Source organism: Capricornis sumatraensis, chromosome 23, assembly GCF_032405125.1.
Source record: "Capricornis sumatraensis isolate serow.1 chromosome 23, serow.2, whole genome shotgun sequence".
NCBI classification, from domain to species: Eukaryota; Metazoa; Chordata; class Mammalia; order Artiodactyla; family Bovidae; genus Capricornis; species Capricornis sumatraensis.
The window spans coordinates 31,485,367-31,510,019 of NC_091091.1; the positions used below are offsets into that span (position 1 = coordinate 31,485,367).

The 24,653-nt window shown below is 49.8% G+C and overlaps 1 protein-coding gene across 1 annotated transcript in view; it reads left to right on the forward strand.

The window, feature by feature from the left end:
• The window catches only part of RBM20 (RNA binding motif protein 20), a 189,959-nt gene extending 166,714 nt beyond the window's left edge, over positions 1 to 23,245 (forward strand). The window contains exons 8-14 of the mRNA XM_068961796.1: positions 228 to 307; positions 2,235 to 2,883; positions 7,165 to 7,269; positions 8,827 to 9,487; positions 11,075 to 11,209; positions 18,889 to 19,010; positions 23,135 to 23,245. Coding sequence (XP_068817897.1) covers positions 228 to 307; positions 2,235 to 2,883; positions 7,165 to 7,269; positions 8,827 to 9,487; positions 11,075 to 11,209; positions 18,889 to 19,010; positions 23,135 to 23,245 — 1,863 coding nt within the window. The remainder of the gene's footprint in view (positions 1 to 227; positions 308 to 2,234; positions 2,884 to 7,164; positions 7,270 to 8,826; positions 9,488 to 11,074; positions 11,210 to 18,888; positions 19,011 to 23,134) is intronic.
• The last annotated feature ends 1,408 nt before the right edge of the window (positions 23,246 to 24,653 follow it).

Here is a 24,653-nt window from a genome sequence, read left to right on the forward strand (position 1 = left end):
GACTTCTTCCTTCCCAGCTTCATGGATGCCATGTGCCCTGGACCACTCAGCCCCGCACTGTTCAGCATTATGCTCATACTTCTCATCCTCTGGATTAAACTGTCTCCCCCTAAGAAGGCTCTTTCCCTCCTTTGGTGGATGGGGCAATGAACCCAAGTCCTAGCTGCTTTCCTCTGGTGTTTGCAAGGCCTTCTCAGGTCTGACAGTGACCCTCTGACTTTGCCTAGAAACCTGGGAAGACCGTGGCCGCCATCATCCAGGACATCCATTCCCAGAGGGAGAGGGACATGTTCCGGGAAGCAGAAAGGTGAGGCCCGGCCATGGTCTCAGGGCAGATTCTGGGTCATTGGAACATCCTCCCCTTTCTTGGGGTACTTGAGTCATTCTGTGCCCTGCCCTTGCCTCATCCTGTCCGTCAGCTTTTTCTGGGCATTATACTTCTTTGTGTCCGAGGGAATATGCGAGTCCAGTCGAGTGCTCAGGTTAAACCTCAGAAAAATTCAAGATGCTCAGCTTCCTCTCAGCTGCTCCTCCTTTGTTGGAAAGGCATATAGGAGAGGGTCTGCTGATATATGACTCTTAGGGGCAAGGGTACATTCTGCTAAAACAGCCGGAGAGTGTGTGTGGTGTATGTGTGTTGTGTTCGCTTTGTGTTATGTGGTTCTATTGTGTATGTGGTATGTTGTATGTATGTATGGTTATGTGCAGTGTGTGTATTTTGTCTGTGTTATATGGTTGTATTGTGTGTGTTGTGTTGTATGTGTGTTTGATATGTGTGGAGTGGTGTATGTGTGTGGTGTGGGTACATGTGTGTTGTACGTGTGGTATAGCTATGGGGTCTGTGTGTGTTTGTGATATGTGTGGTGTCTGGTGTGTGTTGTGTGTGGTGTGGGTGCATGTGTGTTGTATGTGTGGTATATCTGTGGGTCTGTGTGTGTTTGTGTGATATGTGTGGTGTGGGTGTATGTGGGCTCTGAGTGTGGTATGTGTATGTGTATGTTTTCTGATTTTTCTTGAGCTGAATGTAGGTGCAGAAACGTCTGTGACTTGACCGGTCACTCACTCAACACTGAGTGCATTCGGTTTTCCGACTCATCTCTCCCAACTGAAGCTGTGACTCTGCCAGGCTGAGGCTGGAAGGTCACCCCTGTCACCACCCCGCAGAGTGAAGACGGTCCCTGCGGAGGCCACTGTGCAGAACAGCAGGAGCGACAGCGGGCCTGCTCTTTCTGTGGTTTTTACCCAGAGCTGCCACAGGTGGCGCTCTAACCTTGCTGCAGAGGGCCCGGCCCAGGCTGTATCCCCAGAGGAGGTCAAAGCTGGTTTCAGGGAGCCACATCTGTTGTCCCCTGGTCATGGAGGACCGCGTGGTTTTCCTGTGTTTGGAAACCAAATGGAAGTTTTAGAATATTGGGTGGATGACTCAACTGACCTGTTTAATAACAACCGTGTGTGTGTATATGTGTGTGTTTGTGTCTTTGTTGCAGCTGTTCAGGGTTGGGATTTTTGTTTTTCAAATATTGTGGCTGTTTGAGTTTTTTAAAGACACACGTGAAGCTGCAGCATGCCCCTGCAGTTCTGTGGTAGAGTCCCGAGGGCAGGTGACCAGGAAGCCTTGCTCTGAACCCTAGATAGGCTCAGGTCCTCTTCTGGATTTGTGTTTCATCATCTGATACATGAGCAGGTCAGAGCTCTAAGGACTCTTCCAACCCCAAATGCCTTCCTAGAAAAATGGAGGCCAAGAGGCAGCCTTTACTTCGGTGGAGGCCAGGTGTAGGGGTGACTTCAGTCTCCTAGACAAGAGGTCGTCTGACTGAACCCAAGGTTAGGCAGCCTCTCCCACCAGGCTGGACCAGAGCAACCTTGCTGGACCCCAAACTCCCCTCCCTTCCCTGGGACAGTCTCCTGCTGCCTGAGTGAAGCTCATTTCCAAGAGGAGATGTGGCTGAGCCAAACCAGCCCAATTATTCATCCCCACTCCAGGAGCGTTATGAGGAAAGAAGCAGAGGGCAGCCAGCATTGCGCCCAGGGAAAATCCCTCCCTGAGGGCGGAGGGAGGCAGAGCTTGCTCCTGGACCACTCTGGGCGCTCTGCACGGTGGTGGTAAGAGCGCATGGCCGGGTGGGGTCACGTGCTCCGTGGCTCTATTGCAGAGATGGGGTGTATCTGGCCGGGGTGGGGGGACCTGTGGGTGCCACAGATTCTAAAGCGGCTCCTTTGCCATCCGCTCACAGGTACGGCCCAGAAAGGCCGCGATCTCGAAGTCCAGTGAGCCGGTCGCTGTCCCCGAGGTCCCACACTCCGAGCTTCACCTCCTGCAGCTCTTCTCACAGCCCCCCGGGCCCCTCCCGGGCCGACTGGGGCAACGGCCGGGACTCTTGGGAGCACTCCCCCTACGCCAGGAGGGAGGAAGAGCGAGGCCTAGCGTCTTGGAGGGAGAACGGGGAGGACAAGAGGGATAGGACGGACGCGTGGGCGCATGATCGCAAGCACTACCCCCGGCAACTAGACAAAGCCGAGTTAGAGGAGCGACTGGAAGCGGGGAGGGGCTACAGAGAAAAGCACCCAAGGTCTGGGTCCCCCAACCCGCTCCACTCCGCGTCTGGCTACAAAAGCCGAGAAGACGGCTACCACCGGAAAGAGTCCAAGGGCAAATCGGACAAGTACCTGAAGCTGCAGCAGGATGCCCCGGGGAGGTCCAGGAAGAAAGATGAGGCCAGGCTGCGAGAAGGCAGGCACCCTCACACCGACGACTCTGGCAGGGAAGACGGACTGGAGCCCAAGGGCACCAAGTCCAAACAGAGTGAGAAAAACAGAGCCAAGAGACCTGATCGAGACCAAGAAGGAGCTGATGACAGAAAAGAAAGGATAGCAGAGAATGAGGTAAGGATGGAATCCCTTTCCCCCAGGTAAGGAGAGGCAGGTCCCAGGGGAGAAGACTAATAAGGATAATGAACATTTATGGAATGAATGAAATGCTTACTGAATGTGTACTCTGTGCCAGGCACTGTGCTAACCATGTTATCTCAACTTATTTAATCCTCGCAGCAACCCTACGAAGAAATACTAGTAATAATACTATTATTACTGTGGATGAGGCAGCTGAGGCCCAGAGAGCTTAAGTTAGTTGCCCAAGGACACAAGGTTGGAAATGGTGGAACTGGAATGACACCCAGGTGATCTGGCTCCAAGTCCCACCGCACCCTCCTGCCTTTACTGGAAGTTCGGCAAGGACTTGATGCAGAGGCCTTCTGTTGGATTTTGTCTGTTTGTCCAGGGTGGAGTGGCCCTGAGGTGTTTGCACCCACACACTCTGCCAGGGTAGATTAGACCTTTGGTCTGCTCCGTCCTTTCTCCTGCCAAAAGCATCCACCAGTGTTGGGCTTTGATGAGAGGTGGTAAAGGAGAAGCCACCACCACCCACTAAATTATACTGGGTGCCCAGGGCTTGGTGTGTTTCTCCAGACATTGTGTTTCCTTCCATTGGAGTGAAAACGCTCAGCAATTGGCTGGCACCTTCCATCCAAATGCCTCATCCAGGGCTCACCATCTGCTGCAGGACTTCAGTCCTCCTTGTGACCCACTGATGTTAAACTCTCATCACCATCTTGAGAACAGCCTAGAGACCACAGGGGTGCCCCAGGAGCCAGAGAACAGGCAGCAACTGAACTTGGGGGATGAAGGCTAAGGACAGGGTCCCTGCCTTTCTTATGATATGCAAATGCCCACCGCAGGGCATTCCCCTGCCTGGGAGCCCCTCCCCTGCTGACGTCCACATGGCTCCCTCCTCAGCTCCTGTGTCTTTATTCATTGTCACAATCTCCAAAGTTTATTCTTGGTCACTGCATAAAATCACAACATCCCAACCCACTTCTCATCCTTCCCTGCTTTCTTTTTCTTAGGGGCATCTGTCTCCTTCCAATCTATCTCCTAACGTCTTTATTCTGTATAGGGTCTGCTCTCCCTCCCAGCCCTCCCCCTCCCCAACCCCCTTGTGAGCTCAGTGAGGGCAGGAATTTGTGTCACTGCCAGTCCACCCCTAATTCCTGGATTAGGGTTTGGCACAGAGTGGGCGTTCAATAAGTATTTGTAAAAGGAATGAATGATTGAGTCCAGACTCTGGAGGCAGAAGCCTGGCTTCTGAGAACTAGGTCACACCATGTTCTTTTTGGCCTCAGTTTTCTCGTTTGTGAAATGGGTGTGATCACAAGGCTGCTGTAAGACTTTTAACAAGATTGTGCTCATGGGAAACCCTGGGAGAGTCTGGAGGGAGTGCCCGTGCTGACAAAGCCATCGTATGCACTTCTCAGTGTTTGTGGGAGGCCACAGCCAGACGTGAGGCTCTGCCCTGACCACGAGACCAGAAGAAAACGAAAGACCAGGCAGTGAATAGGACAGCATGGGAAAGAGGCTCTCCTCCACTTTTCCTGGCAGGGGCACCCAGGTTTACAGACCCAGAGGCCTAGAGCAGGGAAACCAGACTGGTGACACAGACCAGGTAGCATGACTGAAGCCAGAGAGAAGAACTGGGAATGTGGGGGACCAGGGAGGAAATGCCTGTATATTGGGTCAGCCACGTCACAGGTCCACTCAATGGCTGCCATGCAGGCATACGTACCCTGTGTCTGATTTCCCTTTTCTTAGAGCAAGACCAAGGTCCAGATGCAGATATCGGTATGAAATTTCCCACGTTTTAGAAACTACGTAAAACGAAACATGTCTGTAGGTCAGATGGAGCCCCAGGGGTCCCCAGAATACGGCCCCCAGTATAAATGATCCACAGGAGAGAGAAATATCTAAAGAACGAATGCTCAGTTCAAAGCCTAGAGAGAGAGCCACGCATGCTGGGTGGCAGGTGTGTACTTGTTACTCACTTCACCCTCTCCTACCAGTCTCCATGCTCGTAGTCATGGAGCATCTAGCACTAGGGCTGCAGCTGTGAGTCAAAGCTAAAATGACTCTTGATTGCACGGAGCTCACGGTCTCTTGAAAAACATGCTCATCAAATAATCCCTTCATTGAACAGATGGGTATGAGTGTTAAGTGTTAAGGAGGTGGAGGATGCAGTGCTATCAGTGCCTTTAACAAGCCAGAGGCTTTCCTGGGTTAGGATGTGCCTGTTGAGTTTGAAAGGAATGGTGGGTATTTACTGGGTCAAAAGGAAGGAGAACAGACAGAGGGAATATCATGTGCAAAGGCCCTGTGGCTGGAGACCAGTGTTGCTGGAGCAGAGAGAGCCAGGGATAGAATGGTGGGAGGTGAGGCCGATGTGTCAACGAGGGACTGCTTATGCAGAGCCTTACAGGCAGGTTGAGGGGTTTTGTCTTTATCCTAAGTTCTAGGGGAAGGAAGTGAAGCATTCAGACAGGAAGGTGCAGGCAGGATATAATTGTTTTTACATTTTGGAATCATCATTCCCAAGGACCTTGGGGAGAATACACTTGGGAGGAGGCTGCCGAGCAGAAGGGGGAGACCAGCTAGTAGGTGGTTTAGCAGTGACCCCAGCCCTGTGGTGACAGCGCTGCCTGCAATAGTCAGGACCTAATACTTTGCTCCCTGACCTGGTGGGTGGGGATGGGGTGGGGCGTGAGTGCACTGGTTGCCTTTGTCTGTTCCCCATAAGCTGCTGTCACCTGGAAATGGTCCCAGGTCTAGGGATGCCCTGAAAGGCACCGCGGTGTCACCTTTGCCTGCAGGGGTGAAGGGCAGGGGGTCTTTCTGGCGAGGGGGTTTTCAGAGGCCGGGTTGTCCCTGCCTCTCCCAGCTAGAACTGGAGGGAGCCTCTTTACTGTGTTGATTTGGATGTGTGGCTGCAGGAACTGCCTGGGAAGGGTATGGGCTGTTTATTTTGACAAGGGAGGGCTGTGGGTAATTTATTCAGGAAGACAGAAAATAAAGAAAAGTGGCCCCCTGTTGGTAGAAGCTCTGGGTTCTGAGGGCTGAAAAGGCATTTGGAGCTGCTTTGAGCTCAGGTCAGCTCAGAAGGCTAGAGCAGAGATTCTGCTGCAAACACTGGAAAGAGCAAAGACTTGAGGATTTCAACTGTCTTTCCCTGTCCGGTCATATCTAGTTAAACCCGTCAGCCCTGAGCTCCCAGCCAGGCTGGCTCCTTGTCAGCAAAGAGAGGCGTGTCTGCTCGTAAGAAATCAGAGTGAGAGTGGTTTACTTTGAGCCAACTTCAGCCAGAGTTGTCGAGAAAATGCAGCTTGCTCCCAAGAACATCCGGGAACACTCATTGGTTTGGTGGCCAAAGTTTAAGTCATGGGAGAATATCCTCCTCAAGCTTCTAAAATGGGGGTTGGCAAACGTTTTTCTACAAACAAAAACAGAGAGTAATTATTTTCGGCCATGTGGGCAAATAGGCTAAATTGAGGATATTATGTAGGTACTTGTATCATCATTTAGCATGCAACTGTTAAGAGACGTGAGAAGCATTGTTAGTTCACAGACTGCACAGAAAAGAAGCCCTGGGTCAGATTTGGCTTGAGGATGGGAGTTGGCTGACCCCTGTTTTAAAGGCAGATCAGAGACCCTAATTCTCAAAGCAAACACCTGCTTCAGTTGTTCACTATCCCAGACATGAGTGCTAGCATGAGGGACTTAATCTGAGGGAAGGGATGGGAGGAAGGAAGGTAGGAAAGGATTGCTAGCTGGGGCAATAACTCTAGGACAGAGATAAGTCAAAAGTGAGGTGACGGGGCCCTGATTGGATGACAGCACCCTTCCTAACCTTAAGGGGCCTGGAAGTGATTTTTTTAATACAGATCTGTTGGTAGACGTCACCATGATGGTTATGAACCCCAGGGTCAGATTCCCCTTTTCCCCTTTATTCACCCTGTCTACAGATATCACGGCTGCAAAAAGTATCCAGTTTACCAGGAACGTATGTCTCCCTAAAGTCCTCAGGGAAAACATTAGTGAAACATCTCTCTGCCTCCATTTGTCTGTGCCTCGAGCAAGTTACTTAACCTCTCTGAGCCTCAGTGTCCCCATCTGTAAAAAGACAATAACGGCACCTGCCTCCAAGGGATTTTGTGAGGATAAAGGATGTGATGTGTGTGAAATGCACCTGGCATCATTAGCTGTTCTCAGTAACGTCTTTTTCTCCTGGTGTGCCCTCTGTCACTGTTCACTATTGATTTGGTCTGTGCTTCCATTGCTAAGGCTGGAAAAGAGGAACAGGATAGCATGGAAGAGAATCCCCCATCAGTGGGCAGACAAGAGAAGGAAACAGAATCCTCCGATACAGAAAACAGAAGAGTGAGGAAGGTAAAGTTTGTGCCAGATGCTGGCAGTGTAGCCGCATCGGCACAACGGCTCTGGGACCCCAAGTCACAGGCCTCCTCAAGTCATAGGGCTTCCCGTGCTGCCTGGGGATGACCTGCTTGCTGCATAGCATGTGTCTGAGACCCCAGCAGTGGGTCCATGAATGAAGCCAGCACTGTCTGGAGCAGTGGCTTCACCTGGGATCTTTGCACAGTCTTTATTGAAGAGATCTTTACCACCTGCCTGGGCTCTGTCTCCATCTTCAGTAACTTGGCTGTGCTCATAAGAGAAAGCATGTGCCCGCAAAAGACTCCAGGCTACAGAGCCAGACTCCCAAAATAGGCAGGTCCTGGGGAAGGGCTGCAGGCAGAAGGGGGCTTTGGGTACTCAGGCTGGGGCCCTGACCTCAGTAGCCCCTGATGCTTGGATTAACCAAACATCTACTGTGCTTGTAAAGATTATTTTACTTAATTAAAATGAAAAACCCAGTCACAGGGCTGGGGCTGCCACAGCGAAAAGAAATGTCCTTGGAGCGTGGCCAGCTTCATGCCTTTCCAGTCAGAAGAGGCAGGGAGATGAGTATCACTGGCTGGAAGCTGATCTCCTAAATCTGGCTGCCGGGCCCCTGGGCTGCTGGGGACATGAGGGGAAAGTCTCGGGAGGAGCCAAGTGTGAACTGTGGCTGTGGAGGGCTGTACCCTTGCTGGGAGAGGGTGTTTAGGGGGGACCTTGTAAGGGCTTCGCTGCAGTTACATTTAGTGATGCCCTGCAAGCAAGTTGATGCGTTTAGAGCTTATAACTTACTCATTCATTCAAAAACTATCTCAAAACTTAAAAAAATAAAGTTTCTAGAAATTAATCATAAAAAGATGAGCAGAGATGATTATCCATTAATAGGAAGTATGTGGAGCTTGGCTCAGATGTTAAAGAATCTGTCTGCAATGCAGGGGACCCAGGGTTTGATCCCTGGGTCAGAAAGATCCTCTGGAGAAGGGAATGGCTACCCACCCCAGTATTATTGCCTGGAGAATCCCATCGGCTAGTCCGTGGCATCGCAAAGAGTCAGACACAACTGAGTGGCTAAGCACCACCATAGAGTGCTTCACAATAGGAAGTAGGCTAAATAACTTTGACTGGAATCCTACATGGGCATTAACAGTTATGGTAGAGATGTAGATTCTATGATACAGAAGCACCTCTAAGCCGTAATACCAAATAAAAATGTAAGCTACCCATAGCTGAAAACAAAACAAACAAAAAACCCCAATCTTTTTATTGAACACCTGTTATGTACCAGGAGTTGACATTCTTTGTGCCACTTGGTAGGTTAAACATTAAGGACTTACTCCAACTCCTGTGTTATTTTGAGGCCCATCCTAGGGATAAATCAATGATGAGAGATTGAATGGTTTACAGCTCCTAATTACCCAGGTAGCAGTAAGATTGCACAGCATCTTTCGGTTTGAGGGGTCCTGTGGTCAAGATTTGCACCCTCTTCTGGTTAGATACTAAGAACCAGGCCTCAGCCACCCTCTGACCTCCATCTGCATTTTTATTCAGGAGCAGGATTCGGAGAGTGGAAGTGAGGCTGAGGGTGAGAGCTGGTACCCCACGAACATGGAGGAGCTGGTGACGGTGGATGAGGTAGGGGAGGAAGAAGATTTTATCATGGAACCAGACATCCCAGAACTAGAGGAGATTGTGCCCATAGACCAGAAGGACAAAATCTGTTCAGAAATATGTCCCTGTGTGACGACTGCCTTAGACCTGGACTTTACCAAAGGTTTCGCCAAGGAGGGAGTCAAGACCATCGGGAATGGGGCTGCGGAAATCAGCCTCAAGGCGCCCGAAGAACTGCCTTCTGCTTCCATGGGCTGTCCCAGTGACATGGACGTGGAGATGCCTGGCCTAAATCTGGATGCTGAGCGGAAGCCAGCTGAATGCGAGACAGGCCTCTCCCTGGAGGGCTCAGATTGCTACGAGAAGCCCGCAAAGGGAGGAGAGAGCTCAGATGTTCGTCTGGCCCCTCCACTTCTGCAAATGTCTTCCCCCAAGCCAGCAGAGGAGAGGGCCTGGCAGCCCGGCCCGTTTCTCGATGACTGCAAGGCCAGGGGGACCCCCGAAGATGGGGCTGGTGAAGGCAGCACCCTGGAGGAGAAAGCCGGCCCCCCGACTGAAACCGACCTCCAAAGCCAGGCTTGCCAAGGAGCGTCAACCCCGGGTAACTACCTCCCTTTTTCCTCCCTTTTTCTGTGTGGTTGGGTTGATCCGACCACTGCTTCCCTGGAGCAGTGTGTGAGCAAGTGCAGGCTGGAACTAACACAAGTCAGGGTTCAGCCGGCGTGAAAGCTGGTGCAGGAGGCAAGTTGAAAAGCCTGGTTAAACTGCTAGACCTTTGAGGCAGTGGTTAGCTCTTAGCTTTTAGGTAGGGGACGTTGGATAGGAGACCACACATTTTCTGAAAAGCAGACTCAGATGGGACGTACTTCTTTGCCTTGACAGGAGCCCAGATGAACTCCGACAACTAAATTAGCAAGTGTTTGGGGTTATCAAAGGAGCTTTGGTTCCTGGGGATCAGCAAGCAGCCTTTCCTGCCTGAGCCACAGAGGACCACCCAGGCAGTTACTTCTGTGAGGCCTCAGTGAGGGCGCAGAGCTTCAGAGGGCAAAAAGGAGAGAAAGGAATGGGCAGAGGGCAGAACAATGGGCTCACAATGGCCTGGCTGGTTTCCCTTCTCACCATCTCAGGCCCACTTTTCTCCAGGATCTGATGGTGAAACCAAACTTATCTCGGGATCTCCTCCATCTCCATTGGAGGTGATGTTGTGTCTGTGCCTGGCACTATGACATCATGAAGACAGAGTTTAAAATAGGCTAACCCCGGTCCTCTCTGCCAAGTGGAAACTAAGATCCAGCAAGAGCTGTGGGGGGAGGGGGGAGGTGTGGCCCTCCATGTTCTCCCAATGAAAATAGCTAGAAATTCATTTTGCAGAACGCCTGTGACGTTCCAGAGTTTGAAGGAAGTGTGGGGATAAGAGTCCAGGGCAGAAAATAGAGAGGAAGGGCTTAAAAATAAATATTTCAGCTCAGTGCTCTGTAGTTGGCACAAACTGGTTGGTGAGCGGGGGGTCTGGGCTTCCCTCCATGTCAAGCTGACCTGAACTCTTTTTCACCTGTATGGATCTGAGCCTCCATGGAAACTCTGCTGTGAGCTGCCTTGTTGCCAGAGCAATGCTGAGGCCTGGGCTGTGTCTAGATAAGGCAAGAATAAAGGAGGAGCGAGTGCCGTTCACCTTGCTCGGATTGAACCTCCTCTGTGTTGTAGTATAGGTCTTGACATGCACTGGTGTTCGTGGCTCATTGGCTTCCCCAGTGTTTGGAGTTCATATTTAATAACACTGCTCAATAGGCTTGGGGTGAGAATGGCATTGCCTCTTCTGCCTGCCTCGGTGCTCCTGTGGATGTCAGCACAATTTTTGCACTTCAGTGATTCTTCTGCCCGCAGAAATGGAGTGATACTGAATCGGGGACACGGGGGTGGATCATTCCAACCGAAGGCATCAGAGGCCCATCCCCCACAGAGCCCATGCCAAGATTCGCCAAGTTTTCTTGTGTGTGGCGTTCTTTTGGCAGCCATAAAAGCTCTTTATTCTAGCACTTTGGTTCTAATTAGCAGCCCTGGCCCTAGTCTCATGTTATTAAGCAGCCCCAGGACCATTTCCCATCACACAGTGCAAGAAACAGAATTTCAGGGATTCTTGGAGGCAGGTTGTGTTCATTGGTATTCTGTCCCGGCTCATGTTTTGCAGAAAACTCCAGGTACTCGGAAATGAAATCTCTGGACGTGAGGTCAGTTGAAGATGCTGAAGTGGAGCTAAAACAGCCCCTTTCTTTGCCTTCCTGGGAACCAGAGGATGTGTTCAGTGAACTTAGCATTCCTCTAGGTGGGTGAGATACTCAGTCCTTCCTGAGAATTCAGTTCCAGGGGACAATAGTTCTGTAATAATGTTTAAGAGCTTGAGAAGGCTGATTGTCATTTTGTTGTAGTATTAATGTCTGATGCAATCACCCAGATTAACCTGCAGCTTTCAAGTTTCTTGCAATTTCAGTCTCCCATAGTAGACCAAGATAGCTCATGGGGCCAGACTTTGAACGGCACTGCCCTAGGAGCCAGAGCAAAGAGACTTGTTTTTCCTGTCAGGAAATGTTTCATTCCTAACCGCACAGCCCTTATTCAGCCTGGGTAGTGGCGGCCCACCAGCCGCCACAGAGTCAACAGAAATGCCCTCCTGGCCCCAGCACTTCTCCAAACAACGCTGCTTTTTATTTTTTTTCCTCTTTGAGGGACTCGCTTCTCTGAGGCAATGATACTGAATAAACTGTATTTAGGGGCTTCCCAGGTGGCTCAGAGGTAAAAGAATCCACCAGCCAATGCAGGAAATGCAGGAGACGTGGGTTCAATCTCTAGATCAGGAAGATCCCCTGGAGGAGCAAGTGGCAACCCACTCCAGTATTCTTGACAGAAAAATCCCACAGACAGTCCATATGGTTGTAAAGAGTTGGACATGACTGAGCAACTGAGAACGCACTCTGTAGTGGATAAAGGGGTCCCTGGGTCCCTGTCCTTCCCATGTTGGTGACTGCATGTCCTCAGACAAGTCATAACCAGGAATTTTTTTCTCCAGTTACAGCAGGTCCTTCAGCTTCCTTGGGAGCTCAGCTGGTAAAAATCCACCTACAACACAGGAGACCCCAGTTCAATTCCTAGGTCGGGAGGTTCCCCTGGAGAAGGGACAGGCTACCCACTCCAGTATTTATGAGTTGATAGCTCAGCTGGTAAAGAATCCACCTGCAACGTGGGAGGCTTGGGTTCAATCCCTGGGTTGGGAAGGTCCCCTGGAGAAGGGATAGGCTGCCCACTGCAGTATTCTCACCTGGAGAATCCCCATGGACAGAGAAGCATGGCACTATAGCCCATGACGCGACTGAGCGCAGCATGGCAGGTCCTTCATTAACAACGATGAGCCCCAAAGGAGCTAGTCAGCATGAGGCTCACACTTTCCATCAAGTTTTCTTTTTTCCTTTTCATCTGCTGTATAAAAATCCCTTATTTTTTTCTGTCCTCCAGTGTGCCATTTAGTCAGATGCAAAGAGCAAACTTCCTTTTTAAAAAAAAAAAAAAAAGAAGGAGTTTACTACATAGCATCCAGCATGCCCCAGGACAAAAATTAAAAAAAAAAAAAAAAAACGGAAATAGGTACTGACCTTAGAATGAACTAAGATGATTGCAAGAAGGCCCTGGGTTCTGGAAAATACTTGCAAAGGCTGCCTTTCAGGAAAAAGGTGCCTAACAGTCAGCAGCCCTTCCTGGATATTGTGGCACTGCGTGAGGCACTCGGGGCACAGGGGCACTGAGAAAGGGAACACAAGTCTCTTGGCATCCAGGAACTTGGAATCTGTATGACACACACAGGCAGAAATTAAGAATAAATTCTGCTGCTTTATAATTCATGTCTTATTTTTATTTTTATTATAAAAAGTATGAAAAAAAAGTGTGAAAGATTTTTACAACAAATTTATAACCCATGTAAAGTAAACATTAAATTTTGTTTCTCTTCTTCTCCCCAGTCTCTCCCCTTCTCCAAAGGTTGCCACAGTCATACCCTGGATAGTTTTTCTCCCACAAAAACAGGATCAAACTGAACACACAATGTTATGCAGTTTGCTTTTATACCTTAACAGTGAATCTTAGAGCTCTCTTCACATCAAATGCATTCTTCTTAACTACTGCAAATATTTTATCTTAAAAGCTGTACCATACATTGCCGATCCATCTCTCTACTGGTGAACATTCAGAATATCTTTAATTTTTTTCCATTAAAAATTAGATTGACAACAATACTAGGTAAAATATGATTTCCATCATAGTTTAGCACTGATCAATAATCAAACATTTCACATATTTCTACAGAATATATTCTTATATTCTAAAAGTATTATATATTTGAATGGCACTGCCCTTGGAGCCAGAGCAAAGAGACTGGTTTTTCTTATCAGGAAATGTTATTCCTGTCAGGTATACTATTTCACAAACTCATTCCTGTTTTCCCATCTTTAAAGTCAATAATGGCTTTCTCTTACGTATTTACTTCTAAGGATTGTAATATAAAATTAAGTAAGATATCCAATGTTAGAAATGTTAAGCAGCCAAGAAAAAAAGAATAATATGTGAGAAAGTACAAAGTAACATTATTTATCAAAATTTTAAATTATTAATTTAAATGCTATAAAAGTTAGACTTTTTTTTTTTCCATTTACCATTGAACTTGGAAAACAACTATGGGGTTGGTAATATTTTCAGCCCTATTTTACAGGTAAGAAATGAGATGGTGGTGGTTTAGTCGCTACGTCGTGTCTGACTCTTGTGCCCCCACAGACTGCAGCCTGCCAGGCCCCTCCGTCCAGGGGATTTCCCAGGCAAGAATACTGGAGTGGGTTGCCATTTTCTCCTCCAGGGGATCTTCCCGACCCAGGAATCGAACCCATGTCTTCTGTCTTTCAGGCAGTTTCTTTGCCACTGAGCCACCAGGGATTCAGGGTGAGATGCAGGGTTACAGAGCTCGTGAACAGCCCCCTGCCTCCTAGCACCGTGCTCTCGCTGCCTGTGCACCCTGCCACCTTCCGCACGTGCTGCCACCTTTGGGTGAGCCAGTTTCTGTGGGATGGCATGCTAGCCCAGGGGAGAGGGGCGTGTCCATGTATCTTTGCATTTCAAATTTTCAAAATTGCCACTAAATTGCTATCCAGAAAGATTATACCAGTGTTCAGCACTACCTCACGTGAGAGTACGGTTTCTCCACATCCTTGCTTTGGATCTTATCAGTTTTTAATCTTTACCAACCAATTGGAGGAAAATGGTAGCTCATTTTATTTTTTTTAAATGGCTCTATTGAGGTATAATTGAGGTTAATGAAGTACACATAAAACCTGAATTTTGACTCATATACACCCGTGCGCCATCACTGCAAGCAAGACAGTGAACATACTCATCGCCCCTGTATTTCCTGATACTCCTTCGTTACCCCTCCCTCCCAACCCCAGTCTCCAGGTAGCCACTGCCCTCCTTCCTGTCACAAAATACTCGTTTGCATTCTAGAATTTTCTAGAAAGGGAATCGTACAGTATGTACTCTTGTTGCCTGGTTTATTTCGCTCAGCAGTTATTCTGAGGTTCATCCCAGTTGTTGGGTGTATGGATGATTGGTCTGCCTGTCGTTGAGTACTGCACTGTGGTTTGGGTAGATCACATTCTGTTTATCCATTCAGCTGTTGATGAGCATTTGGGTTTTTCTGGTTTGGGGCTATTACAGACTGTACTTTTATACTTGATGATAGTCTCCAATTGGCTTTGAGACCTATTGTTTCTTTAATCTCAGTGGAGGTGAGGGCCATATGATACTTTTCTGCATTTTCCAGGTAAGGAAACTGAAGCCCAGAGACTTATTACCAGTGTTGTTTTTGTTTTTTAGTTGCCAAGTCATGTCTGATTCTTTTGTGACCCCATGGACTATGGCCCGCCAGGCTCCCCTGTCCATGGGATTTCCCAGGCAAGAATATTGGAGTGGGTTGCCATTTCCTTCTCCAGGGGATCTTCCTGACCCAGGGACCTAACCTAAGTCTCCTGCATTGGCAGGTGGGTTCTTTACCGCTGAACCACCAAGGAAGCCCCTTATTGCCCGAAAGCACACAGTAGACTCAGGTCAGAACTGAGAGAATCCTTATTGGAGACCTGGCTGCCCTGCCATTTAGGCAGCACAGTGGAAGGAAAGGCAATTTTGGTGCAGTGGTTAAGAGCACAGAGTGTGGAATCTGACTCCCTGGGTTCAAATCCCAGCTGGCTGGGGGACAAAGAGCTGCTGATTTAACCTCTCTCTCCCTGGCTTTCTTCATCTATAAATCCGGGATGGTAGTAGTCGCCTACCATGTAGGGTTATTCTGAGGATTAGATGAATGAGTATTTGTAAGGTCTCAGTCTCTTGCAGTAGAAGGTACTTATTATGAGTTGTCTATTGTTATTATTTGTTTCTTTCTCTCTCTCTTTCTCTCAAAGTCACTCAGTCACGTCTGACTTTGCAACCCCATGAACTGTAGCCTGCCAGGCTCCTCTGTCCATGGGATTCTCCAGGCAAGAATACTGGAGTGGTTAGCCATTCCCTTCTGCAGGGGATCTTCCTGACCCAGGGATTGAACCCGGGTATCCTGCATTGCAGGCAGATTCTTTACTGTCTGAGGCACCAGGGAAATCATTATTCATTTATGGAATAGTTTTTGAGACCTACTCTGCTTTCTCTCACTGGGGGTGCATAACCCATCACCCTCCATGGTTTATCACTACTGCAGAGAGACTTTCTAGGGAGTAGGGACAGCTCAGGCTTGGTCCCTGTGGAGCACAGGGAGGTAGAATGAGGAGGAGAGGTGAGGCAAAGTCCTGCTGCTTAGGGGTTGGGCTGGGCATGGGGGTAGGGAAGGACAGCTCCGTGGGTTCCAGCCAGCTCTGGGGGACCCCAGCCAGCGTGAGCCTGCCAAGGCCTGAGCTCCTCCCAGAACCAAAGGGAAGCCTACAAAACGCAAGCTCCCCCTCTCCACCCATCACAGGCTGTGCTGGGATGACAGGGCGGTAATTACCCATGGCAGGAGCTATTATTAGAAGGCAGATGCTACTTTAATTACGGTACTTAATAGAGGCTGAAAAATGGGAGGACCAGGTTGCTACAGAACTCCCTGGGTCTGGGGCTGTGTTTTCTCCACGCTGTGCTTCCCCGGGCCCTCACGCTCCAGAGGGGTCCTGAGGCGGTGTTGGCATTCTAAGTGCCCAGGCAACTCCTGGTTACTCAAGGCTGAGTTCCCAGGCGTTTGGGGATCTTGCCCCAGGTTCTCCCTCCTCAACACTGTCTCTGACCACTTGGTACTGCCTGAGTAGCCCTGGAGGCCGGCAGGGGCCTGGAAGAGAGCTGCTGCCCAGCCGTGGAGCCCGGGTTCTCCAGGCAGCTCTGGTGAAAGGCTGGAGGGCCAGAAGGCTTCTGTGGAGAAAAGCCTCACACATGTCTGCTATTGTTTTTTGATAAACAGTTTAATAAAGAACTAATGTTTGTTGAGCCCTAGGCAAAATGACATGTGCTTCCCCATTACACAATTTATTGTATTATTATTCCTGTTTCACAGACAAGGAAACTGATCTCAGGGAGGTTAGCACACATACCTGAGGTCACACAGTGTGAGTCAAAGAGCTAGGTCTGACTCCAAATTCTGTTTTCTCTCCAGTATACTGTGGCTTCCAACTTTTTTGTTTTTTGGCAGTAGAAGCCTTTGTTCAAGTGAGATCTCACCCCAAACACTACAGATGGTAGCCATGCCCACTGCTGGGGCTGAAATGGGCCACAGCTGCCAGCTCAGGTCTGCTTCATGTTCTGTGGCTTCTGAGGCAGCTGCACCCCTTTTGGGGGCACCCAGGACAGAGCTTTGAAGGCCTCTTGGGAAACATGGTGGATTCTGGAGGCCTCGTGGGATCTGCACAGAAAACCCAAGGCTTCTTTCTTGGTTTTACCCAGTTGGCCGTCTCTAGGAGGTCTGGACTCAGGGAGAGGCTCTGATCCCCTGCCTGCGTCTGCGCCTCGGAGGTGGGGGGGTGCCTCCCCTTTTCTGGTTGCTCTTCTTTTGTCCAGTGGGGGCCTCTGCTCCCTGTGGAGCAGCTGCAAAAGGGAGAAGTATTTTGCAGGCAGAGTAGGAAGGCGGGCCTTGCTTCATGCTCTGTTTGCTAGCAGCAGCCAGGAGCCAGGGCCTGGGGGAGGTGGAGGGGCGGGACGGCCACCCACAGGCAAAGCCAGCCCGTTCACATCCTTTGCAGTGAGGTTGGGAGGCCACTAGGCCTCCTGCAGGGCAACTGGGCCCGTCACCCAAGGACCTCACTGGAGATTGCTGAGGGCACGGCAGCCAGGCTTGCTACGTGGCAGTTAGAACTGGCCAGCCAGTCCACTCCCCGCCACCAACACACACACACACACACACACACACACACAGAGGAGCCATCCGTCAAGGCAGGCCGCAGGCAGGCCTCCCAGGCTCCCTCCTTCCTCCAGGCCCATCCTTCCAGGCTGATAAGTGGCTTTTGTGAAATGAGGCGGGAGGAGGGGCGGGGTGAGTGTTGGGGGGAAGGTTGTAATTAGAAGTCTAAGCTGCTCCTCTATGACAGGGTCTCCTGTGCGATTAGCCCTGTCTCTAGAGGCAGAATAAGGAAAGTGAAGGAAGGCCTGGGCTTGTGGTCACACGCAGGGCCTTGGCGGAGACCTGGCCCATCCCCCTCTCTGTAAGAGGCTGCCCTGGCCTCGTGTGTGGCTCCCAGCCCCACTGTCCCTGACACCCAGTGGGGCCAGCTCTCTGACCATCCCTCCATCCGCAGCAGAGCTCACCATATGGGCAGCACCAAAGCACAGCGGAAGGGTCAGTACCCAGCGGCCTCAGCCTGAGAGCGCGCAGGGCTCGGAGTGGCACGTCTGTGTGTCCCGAGTGGCCAGCCCCGCTCCTTTAGCTCCACAGCGTGTCCTGATCTCCTCAGCCCTCAGCCCTGCTTTCTAGCTGGTGCCTCAATCAGAAGGCCCAGGAGGTATTCAGCCAGCTCTCCCCAAGCTACACAGATTCTTAGCCTCTGGTCTTAGCCCCTTCTCAGACCTGGGCTCTTTCCACTCTGCTGTGTCCTCAAGAGACACAGAAACACCAAAACACCAAAACACCATGGTGTAGGCTGGAGCAGCCACCGTCCCCCTTCAAAGATGAATCCTCTGGGCTGTGACGCCGTCATTTCTCTGGCTGTTGGCCCACTGTTTCCTTTCCTCAGAATCAAAGGAGCTCCCCAAATTCTGGAACTTCTATTTAACACATCATAAATAAAATGCTACTAACGAATGGCTAAGATTTAAGACTGGAGCAAGACGGAAAAATGTTTATGATAGCTCTTCACATGAAAAAGGGAGGAAACAGAACTATACTTAGGGTGTCATTAAAAATGTCCTCTTCCACCCCACAAAGGGCTCTATATATAGATAGTGTGGAAGAAAATATTTTGATTGGAATGACTCCGAGTGATTTTTCCCTCACTTTTGATCTTTAAAAAATTCTTTTTAGTGAACATAATTGTAAAATAAGCAAACAAAAATGAGTGTTCTTCCAGAGTCTTGGCCACAGCAGCTGCAGAGAGACGTACAGTATGGAGAAAGGAAATCCACCCAGTGAAATGTAAGAAACCTCCTTACTCCTCCTTTCCCAGGAAGCAGACTGATGTTAGTAGAGCCTGAACCTACTTCTGGAAGGCAGTTGCAAAGCATGGGATTTCCCAGCACCCCATCACACTTCATCACGCTGCCTGTGAATGAAGCTGATGCTGTTTCCTTCGTGCCAGTTTTGTAAATGAGGAAAATGAGGCTTGGAGAAGTTGGGTAACCAGCCCAAGCCAATAGCAAGCCAGGGCTGGATTGCGTCGCTCCTGTTTCACCCTGACTGCTGTCTAGACCCCAGGGGCCTCCCTCCACCTTCCTAAACTGCCTACCTGTCCATCCCCCATCCTTCTGCAGGGGTTGAGTTCGTGGTGCCCAGGACCGGCTTTTATTGCAAGCTGTGTGGGCTGTTCTACACGAGTGAAGAGATGGCGAAGATGACTCACTGCCGCAGTGCCGTCCATTACCGGAACTTACAGGTAACCGTTGGTCTTTCTTGCCTAGCGCCCAGGAGGGGCAATCCCTGGGCTAAGGTTCTGGGAGGTTGTATCTCCTTCCATCACATGGAAAACTCATTCTGTGGTCTGAATCCTGATTCCACCAGACTTCTCCACATGGTGGCTGCCTTCCTTATGCTCTCAGAGCATCTGTCTCCACGTTAATACAAAACATTCTATTTGGGTTGGATATTTTTGGCAACTGGCTCTCCCTCTAGACTGAATGACTTGTTAGTGTTCACCTAGCCCATGGTTGGAGCTGATCCCTTTTCACAAGACCTGGACATTTCAGATACAGATATTTCTGTGTTTCTCTTCTCCTGTGCTAATATCCATGTTTGGCTAGAATAAAAGTCACTGTTATGTTCTACTGAAATGTCTGTTCATACTGCAGCTGTTATCAAAGACATAGCGTCTGGGACTAGACACTGGGGATACAACAACAAAAAAAGCAGATAATAACCCCTGCCCTCATGGACCTTCCATTCTAGAGTAGTAGATAAGCAAAAACTAACTGTGTTTCTCTGTATGTTAACTGTGACATATAAAAAATATTCTATATACCATATTTCATCCAATCTAAGACACAACACTATTTTTTGGTACCAACATGAAAAAAAATGTTATAGATTAAACAGTGAGGCTCCATCAACTGGAAAATACATCTCAATTTCAGAACTGTTCATACGTGGGGAAGAAACACTTCTTAAGATCAATGAGATATAGCAACATATCCTATAAAAATACCTAAATAATATATAGCATTTTACAATGTGATTTTCATATGACTTCTGGTATAAGCTGGGGGTTAGTAATATAATAGAAATCATAGTAGATAGATGCTTGTGGTAAGTGTATCAAAGTACCATCTGTTCTAACTGCAAGGAATCTAGACTACTTTCTTGAGGCAGAAGGCCTTGGCTCTGGAAGACCCTTGTGGGAGTGAGTGAGTGAGTAAGTCTCTCAGTCGTGTCTGACTCTTTGCGACCCCGTGGACTATAGCCTATCAGGCTCCTCCATCCATGGGATTCTCCAGGCAAGAATACTGGAGTGAGTTGCCATTTCCTTCTCCAAGGGATCTTCCCAACACAGGGATCGAACCCAGGTCTCCCACACTGCAGGCAGACACTTTAATTCCAGAGCAGATAGTACCGTTCAGTTTAATTGTTAAAGAGTGGCTGCTCTGGTAGTTCTTAGCCAGGGATGTGAACCAAAGTCCTGTACACAGTGTTTCAGAAGTATTTATACAACTTAGGCCAAGTGTTCGGCAGAATTTGGGAGGGACCCAGGAATATGTAATTTAAGAAAATTCTCCAAATGATTTGAATGTGTACCCCTAGTTAAGAAAACTCAGATACAGGCCAACTCTCTTATTTTATAGTTGAGGAAACTGAGGCCCAGAGAAACCAAGGATTTATCTAAGCCTTGGATTAGTCCAAGCCTTGGATTCGTCCAAGGCCATCAAGATGGTGAGTTACCAGGCCTGATTCCGAATTGCTTTGCTGCTTTCACTCGACTAAGCTGGTCTTGTGAACTGAGATTCGTGTCGTGGCCTGGGTCACCATCTGCAAGGAACTGTCATTGGCTGTGCCTAAACTCAGGTCATGTAAGCCTCTTGATTTCCCTCCGGAAAGCAGCTGTTGCATGACCGAGAACGTCACAGGGCCTGGGGCCCAGGTCCCAGCCTTTCCAGGGGGCAGGGCAGAGACTGGGCCAGGCCAAGGGTTCAGCTTGGGCTACACAGAGCCAGCTGACGGCAGCTGTCTAACCCTGAAGACATCATCACCACCCACCCACAACAAGAGGAAACCTCTAGAATGGAAGAGCTGAACAGGGTCTTGAAGATCATCTGGTCCTGATTTTCCCAAACCCGGGTCTTCAGTTGGAATCTTTTTAAAATGTGGCTTCCTAGACCTACCCTATATTTGCTTATTCATTGTCTCTAGCGTGGGGCCTGGGAATCTGCATTTTAAGGTCTTTCCAGCAGATTATGATACCTCAACATGAGAACCTTCTCATCTGGTCTTCTCGGCTGGACTGCATAACCCTCAAGGAGACACACAGCTCAAGGTCACCCAGGAAGGTTGGAAGAATGCAGACTCCCAGGTCCTTGAATTCTAAACCCTCTGCTTTTTGCAGGGCAACAGACTTCACTGAGTTTTGGGCCTCTGGGCCAAACCCCCAGGCAGACTCGCCTCCCTGTAGCAGGCCACAGCCACTCCTGTGGTCCCAGGCCTGTCAGGTCCAGATGCTGGCTAAGTCCCTTACACCCCCCAACTGCAGTTCAGCTTTCCCCTGTGCACCTGTCGGGGAGCTGGGAGCCTCAATCACAGGTGTCCCAGATAGGGTTTCTGCCAGTGGCCTTGACAGACTGTTTCTGTCCACACAGACGCACCCATCCCGCCCCCACTCCATGTTACATGTGCGAAAAGGGAAGAATTCAGATGGGAGTGGCCGGTGCTGGCTAACACCTCAGTCAGGCAGCTTGTAATTCTAGCACCCGGGAGGCTGTGAGGTGGGGGCCGGGGTTGCTCCTGGGGGTGGGGTGGTAGGAATCTTCATTTTCTGTCTGCAGTCCTGCTGTTCTCTCGTGCTCTGAGAGAAGCCACAGCGGGTAGTCAAAACAGCAGGTGGAGTAGGTGCTAGGTGGGAAAACTAGACGCTTGCTCAGCCCCAGGTCCGATACCCGACACACCCACCCACTTGCCTTCCGTGAGACGAGGTGGAGGAGCAACCCAATCCTCCATCAGCAGCCTGATCCCCCGGAATCCACGGTCTGCCTCTCTCCATCAGTCTCACCCACCTCTCAAAGCCAACCAGGCTCCCCTAGAGACACCAGGTCGACTCCATCACCTCTCCCACATCATCGGGTCTGACCCTCAGATTCACCCCTGGAGGAAGAAGAAGGAAGATATCATCCTTCCATTCAACAGTTTAGGGTCTGAGGCTAGAAGATGAGTGACTTTCACAGAATCAGACAGCCAGTGCCAGTTACGATCAAGGCGGCATTGACTTTTTTTGGCCATCCCACTTACAGAAATCTAACCTACAGAAATAAACTCACCAACATGTAAATATGTACAAGGACACTTATTGCAGTTAATATCATAATAAATGTATAACTTATTGCCAACATTTTTGGAAACAGCCTGAATGTCCAGGAATAGGATCGCGATTGAGTAACTGATGGTTCATGCCTATGACATTGCTAGGTGTTTATTCCATGCCAGGCTCTATGTTTGATGCTTTATGGTACCTCTCTGGGATGTCGCAGCAGCCTTGTGCAGTGGTTACTGTATTACTCATACTGAACAGATGCCAAAGATATTGAGGAACTTGCCGGCTGAGAGCCAGCCTTTGAACCCAGGTCATGTGATGACAAAGCCCACACACTTGACCGTTGTGGGGGACTCAACCCTGCTGATTCTTAATCCAGCACTCCTTGCACTGCCCTGGGCTGCCTCAGCCATCAGAGGACATCCAACTGGGGCCTAGGGCATCTTCTGGTTCTCTCACCGCATTGAATCCAGAACCTCAGGAGCAGCCTGACAGGCTCCCCGAGTTGGACTTGGGGAGCCAGTGGGAACATGGGTGCCCTGAGGTGGGGTACAGGCGGCTCCCCCAGCCTGTCTGCGGAGTCTCAGATGTCGGGATGCATTTTTTCTTTCACAGTAGGTATGGGACAGAGCTGCTCCCCACCTTGCCCTTCCAGCCTCCCTCTCTTTCCTCTGCCTTTTACATGTAGACGTGCTGCCTGGATCCTAGGGCTCATTCTGGACAATGAGTAGAGTTGTTGTGAGGATTAAATGAGTTTATAGAAGAAAAGCAGTTAGCGCTGGATCTGGGATAAGGGCTATGGATGTGTTTGCTGTTAGGATCTGCACTTCCCTACATTTCTCCAGGAATCTTTTGTAAACTAACACAAAGAGGGTGGAGCTCATCACTCAGCCTGGGTCCCGGGGCCCTGGAAGGATCTGGGGAGGGAGAAGAGGGCTCCCACCCCAGGGGGGCAAGAGGAGAGGGGGGCCAGGCACACAGCCCCTTCCTCTCCCCTCAGCTCACCACTGTCTTTCTCCCTCCCCACTCTGCCCCCCTTTACACCACAGAAGTACTTGTCCCAGCTGGCCGAGGAGGGCCTGAAAGAGACGGAGAGGGCGGGCAGCCCACGGCCCCAGGACAGCGGAATCGTGCCAAACTTTGAAAGGAAGAAGCTCTGACACCGCTGCTTGAAGAGGGAGAGCAGGGCCTGAGAAGTGGGGCCTTCCTGCCAGAGAGGAAGGAAGACCAGGGAGCCCACGGCGGTGCCTGAGTCAGTCTGCAGAGACTCGCGAAAGGCCCGGAGCGCCTCCCGCTCGGAGCCTTCACCCTGGCGTGTCCAGTGACTCGTGTTTCCTTCGAACAGTTTTTCAATTTGCTTGTCTCTCTTCCTCTCCATCTCTCACTCCCTCCTCCTGTGCCCATAAAATCCAACTTCTCAGGGATTTTCACAGTGTTCCAATTCTTGGTGGGATAGGATAGGTCAAGCCAGGCTGAGTCCTCAAAAAAAAAAAATTTTTTTTCATGGGGACTCCTGGGTCGAGAACCATGTCTCTGCTTGGCATCCTGTGTGTGGGGGGGTGGGGGAGCTGAGTTGGATCCTACAGTCCTGGAGTGGGGAAGCCTTGGACCACCAGCAGGCAGAAGCTGGGAGCTCCTCCAGCTCAACCACCTTTTTGAAAAGCCCTGATTTTCATAACTCTTTTGTCCTCTCCATTGTTCTAGAAGCCCACCAGATTCAAGCCTTAAAATTTAAGGACGGAAAGAGCCCTTTATTTTGGAAGCTCTGATCATTTCCCTCCTGTTGATTTCAGGAGATGCCAGGGTTTGTTCTCCTCTGGATATTGAGTCTGGTCTAGATTCACTTTAAATAAAAATGAAAACAGAAGCATCTTCCCCCTCCAGCTAAAACATTAGAAGGTCAAGACTTCAGTTGAAGACTGGTCTCCCAGACTTGCATGATTGGCTTGAGAGACACCAAAACAAGGAAAAGGCATCCATCCTTGACTCGTCCTTTGGTGCCTGCACACTGGGTACCAGCAGCCTCACGGTGGGATGGTTTTTAAATGGTCTCTTAGAGGCGGGGTCAGCTAAGGAGAGGGAAGGCTGCAGGACCGAGGAGCATTGAGGGTTGCCAGGTGCCCTTTCCAATTGGGCAGAAGGCCAAAGGCCTCTCAGAGTTTACCCCATGTGCAGACTTTGATATTAAATGTTACGAGGTGCAGAGCTCCTTCCCATCGGGCTGTGGGTACTGAAGGTCTGTGCCTTCAGGTTCCTGGACAGGACAGGCTGCGGGAGTCTAGGCTGAGGTTCATTGGGAGGGTTTGGGAAAAGGTGCTAGGGAAAATGAGGCTCAGCTGAGCCCTGGAGAAACCCTTGAGAAGGTCAGAAGGGAGCCTGGGGCTGCTCCCTCAAGTGAGACACTTGCCCGGAGGCGGCCGCCCTGGCTCAGCTCCTAGAAGACGGTGCCTGTTAGTTCTGTTCCTGACCACAAATAGGTAGGCTAGGGCAAGAGTGCTTGTTTCATTTTAGTGTTTTGCTTTTTTTCCTTTTAATGGTAGATAAGACTATACTGTATATTCTGTTTTC